The sequence below is a fragment of the Nothoprocta perdicaria genome, unplaced genomic scaffold (assembly GCF_003342845.1).
Source record: "Nothoprocta perdicaria isolate Ctin4 unplaced genomic scaffold, notPer1 scaffold_38, whole genome shotgun sequence".
NCBI lineage: Eukaryota > Metazoa > Chordata > Aves > Tinamiformes > Tinamidae > Nothoprocta > Nothoprocta perdicaria.
The window spans coordinates 3,735,870-3,740,605 of NW_020455621.1; the positions used below are offsets into that span (position 1 = coordinate 3,735,870).

Sequence of the window (4,736 nt, forward strand, 5' to 3'; positions counted from 1 at the left end):
TGGAGCTTAGTGGGGACTAGAAGCAATGTATCTCACGGATGTCTTGGTTAAAAAGTGTGACAGCCCTCTTGCTGCCAAGACGTCAGTGCTCTGTGTCTGTGTGATAAACGTGATCCTGACCCATCCTTACTTCTTGTTGTCTTCTTCTTTACTCTGCTACTTATCTATAGCTGGGCAAGTGGCCCTAGGTATTAAACTCCACAAAATGCCAGCCCCAGTACCCTGGTATGCAGAATGAGGCAGCTGGAACGTTGTAACTGACGTATAGCGCCTGTCTTGTATCACCAGGGGTACCAGAGGTACCTTTTTTTTCCTATTGTTATAAAACAGAGCAAAAAGGCAATGAATATTCTCCAGAGGGTGGCTAAATTCTGAATACATGGGCAAGACAACAAATATTAGGACCAAATTTCTCATAGACTCCCTGAATGACTAAACCTACAGGAACACTCACATTTGAAGATATGCCAGCCCCACCCTTCACAATTAGGGAAAAAATCCTGCTGTGAGACAACAGCATTCCCATGTCGCTGCTCCTGCGTGTCAGGTACCAAATTATCCAAGAATTCTTGAAGGTGAAATCAGAGAAATGTCAATTTCACTGGAAATTATGCAGCATATACTTAGAAAACTGACTTTAAAGTGACTCCCAAGGCACAGAGAAACTTCACTATTTAGCATATACTTAAATGTCTTGTTAGACCAAAGCTACACTGAATGCTTGTGGGTAAGTATGGGGACTTAATCTCATATGTGAATTTCTCTCTCCAATCCCCCTGGGGAGCAGCTCTTTTGTGCACTTAAACAAGTTGGAGATAATGGAAACTAAATCCCCATATCTAATGTGAATCCTGTGTTTAGTTGGCTTGATGTTTAAAAATGTGAATACACACAGGCCCCAATGACTTCAATAGCATTTATGRGTGCTCAGAGCTCATATAAAGGTCGCACTATTTATAACATATTTCTGTATCCTTTTTTTATATTCTCTGTTGGCCTGTCTCTTTTCCACTGTGGTGTCCCTGACTGACAGAGCCACATCAAGATGTAGCATGTGTTTGAATAATTAAGAAAATAAGAATAAAAGTTATCTTTATTCTAGTCCATATTTTCCCATTGCTCTACCACCAAAGATAACAGTACCATCTCACCACTGACCACTGCCTTTTACATTCTATGGAAGTTTTTTGGTTTTTTTGTGGGTTTTTTTTTTTTTTTTTTTTTTTTTTTTGGTTTTGCAGCCATTTATTAAATCTTGGAGGTCCAGTTATTTGCCCCTAGAGTTTTGTCCTTAAGCTTTAAAAAATTGTTTCAGCTGTATCCAAGCTGGTGCCAACTTCCTGGCTTCTTGGCCGCAACCCATCAGCAAGTGCTCTACTAAGAACCACTTTGAGGCTCTCCTTGAACCGTTTCTTCTTGCTGCTTCCTACAAAGAAGTAAACAAGGGGGTTGATGCTGCTGTTAATGGTGGAGAGAACAATGGTGACGTGGTTCTGCTGGCTGAGCAAAGACGACCGGTGGTGATAATTCAGAAGATACAGCAGCCTCATAGGCATGGCAAAAATGAGGAAGACAATGATTGTGGCCACAATGATGATGTAGAGCTTTGACGAATGAGGTCTCAAGGAGTTACGATGAATCCTGATAATCAAGATCAGGCTGGATAGAATCATTAGGGGAATGAAGATCATGAAAGTCAAGATCCACGTGAAGACGAGCACTGCTTGGCAACGGTTGGCCTTGTCAAATTGTTCCTTTGTTAAATCGCCTTTGCATGTTAAGTGTTCAGCAACTGTCATCAGAAAAGACAGAGTCCACAGAACTGCGCACACAATTGCTGATTGGTGCTGTGACCGGTGGCAACGGTACCAGATAGGGTAAACAATGGACAGACACCTCTCAATACTGATGGCTGTCAGGAGATAGAGACCAGTATTATATCCAAGAAGGAAAACAATAGATAGTGTGGTAGTTATATAGTAGTAAACACCATATGAGGATCCAAAACCAGCAATGTACTCAACTGACAGAATAAACGTACAAAGCAGTAAGGAGATATCAGCAATGGACAGATGTTTGATGTACACAGTGAAGGGGTTTCTTTTGATCTGGAAGCAGAGGCACCAGAGGACAATTCCATTTTCACAAAAACCCAGGAAGGAGATGATCACAATTACCCAAAGTGGGGTCAATATCTCCCAGACCATTTCCTGTGTAGAAATGTTTCTGTGCATTGAGATGTTCTCTGGGCCTTCGCTGGGATGAAACGTTATGTTTGACTCATCCATGGGGAAAGCTCAAGTTTGGATAACACAGCTCTTCCTTCTGTAAACATGTATAAAAATATACTGTGAACATGGTGTGCTCCTCCCCTCCCCTTTTTCTTTCTATTTTGTGGACCCCATTTTTCTTGTCATATCTGAAAGTCATAGCCAAAAGAAAATCAAATTTCATATATTAGTGCTAGGTGAAACCCAAATGGAACTACTCTTGGCAAGTGTTCAAGATTGCCAAGCCCATGTGGCTAGCAGAAATCCTGAGCTTTCTTCTCTAAATGGTTCAACAGGTGGTTGGTAAATGGCAGCTAAAGTGATGCCTTTGAGGATGTCTTGGAAGAACAAACTCCCTGTCACATTGCTGTGATACGATACCACGATATAATTGGTGGTTCTTGTTAGAGATCTAGATTGTTCTCCAGTCTATTCAGTTCCCCTTGAAGATGATGAAGATAGTTTTAGGTTATATATATTTTGAGTGAATTTGACTCTTAAGTTTTTGTATTAAAGAAAAAAAAAAGATATCTAAATCCCTTTTCCAAAAAGTACTTTAATTAGTTAAATAAAATTATGTATAGTATAATATGTAGTTACTCAGCACTACCTTCCCTTCAGAAACAAAGGTGGAGAGGAGGCAAAATGACATTATTTTGAGATAGCAGTCTTTGACCATCTCAGAGTGTCATTTTTCAGAGTTAAACATAATTTAACCATATGTAAGCACCATTCAACACTAAGAACCACCTAGCAAAACWGGCATCCTGCTAAGACTGCAGATCCAACACATCACTAGGAAAAGTAATTGCTCGGGTTCTCTGCCATCATTACAACAATTATAACAGCTATGGAACAAGTTCTCCCACTGCTTATCTTCTTTTTTCTCATAAAAGAGAATCAGCAGCATTGGCTACAACTGATTTTCGTAAGCACATAAAAGTATTTTACACTCCCCTCCCGGTTAACTTCCTAGCTGCTCACTGTTCCTGTTAATACAGGCTGGCTGTTGCCAATAAGCTTGCCCAACTGACTTGGTTCATCCTTAAAACCAGGCTGTCAATTAACATGCCGTAATGTGAATTTATACACACAAGCAGTCAAGAACATCAAATACAGGGGGAAGAAGTTTTACTGGGACTAACTTGTGTAATGATTAGTTAAACAGAGCCACTCACCCCAATCATAAATTTTCTGTCATGAGCCCTGGTTTCCCGGGGTTCAAAACAACTTCTTAAGACAGGATATCACAGTCTAAAAAAGGTGACTCAGTAAACAACCTGGGAAGCTTCCACTCTTGCTGGCATTTAAACCTGCAGAAAAACGTTAATGGTGATCGCACCAGAATCTTGAGCATCTAAGACTCAGTCATAAGGAACAAAAAGCATAGGTGGAAATGTAGTAGAGAGGTTAGTGTTAATGCAGCAAGAAGTAGTAACTGAASTAGCAGGTCTCCCAAAAGCAGTGGTCTGAAATAACTGTGACAGGTGCTCAGACACAATGCTGCTGAAAGCACAGTAAAACTTGACAGGAGAAACGGACAATCTATCTCCTTCATGAGTTAAAACAAACAGGAAAGGGAAAAAAAAAAAAGACTACAAAGATTGCAGTTAGTGCTTGGTTCATATCTTTGCATACATGGAGTATTTTTCTCTGGACAGTAAAATGAAGAGAAATAAGTTCTGGACTTACTAAGGTCATTCGCAAGTGAGAGCCTTCAGAGATGAGCGTGGAAAGGATCCTCTCCTTCCATATATGTCCATGATCTSTTCAGATTTCCCCAAAGCTGTTGAGGTACTTCCTTGAAGAAGCTGAAGGTTATCTTCTCCAACCATTAGTCTTTGATAATTGYGGGGGAGCAAATGATGACCGACCATGACTCCCTCAGAAAGAYGTGTGCTGTTCTCCCATTGCTGAAAATGTCTGAGGCTTGCCAAACCAACAGCCCCAGGCGCATCATCTGAGGCTGTGCTTCAAATGGCATCACTCAGTAACTGGCAAGTCATGTAGCTCAAAGCCTGGGAGTTAACTATTGTGGGAACTGAATGGCAGCATATGGAAAGTTGTYCGAGCCGCTACAATACCAAGAGACATAGTTTAAACAAATAAACACAGTGTGAGTAGGGAATCTATTTGAGGATGAAGAATCTGAAGAAGGAAAAATCTCAGTTTATAACTATGCCACCAAATGCCATCTAAAATAATGCAAGTTGATTTGTGGTTTTGTCTTACACTATTATATATGCCTGTAAGAGAAATAGAGAGAGAACGAGAGAGAGAGAGAGAGAGAGAGAGAGAGAGCAAGAAAGAGAGAACGAGAGAGAGAAAGAAAGAGAGGGAAAGAGAAAGAGAGAAAGAGAGAAAGAGAGAAAGAGAGAGAGAAAGAGAGAAAGAGAGAGAAAGCAAGCAAGAAAGAGAGAACGAGAGAGAGAGAAAGAGAGAAAGAGAGAGAAAGCAAGCAAGAAA

General features: G+C 40.5%; 1 protein-coding gene across 1 annotated transcript; it reads right to left on the reverse strand.

Moving 5' to 3' along the window:
• Positions 1-1,298: 1,298 nt before the first annotated feature.
• MAS1 (MAS1 proto-oncogene, G protein-coupled receptor) lies at positions 1,299-2,288 on the reverse strand. Its single transcript, XM_026044755.1, has one exon. It carries the CDS (start codon positions 2,286-2,288, stop codon positions 1,299-1,301), a length of 990 nt encoding a protein of 329 aa, XP_025900540.1.
• Between the last annotated feature and the right edge of the window lie 2,448 nt (positions 2,289-4,736).

What these genes read in the sequence shown, in the direction of transcription:
- MAS1 (XM_026044755.1), bottom strand. Translation starts at nt 2,288, where the DNA reads ATGGATGAGTCAAACATAACGTTTCATCCCAGCGAAGGCCCAGAGAAC.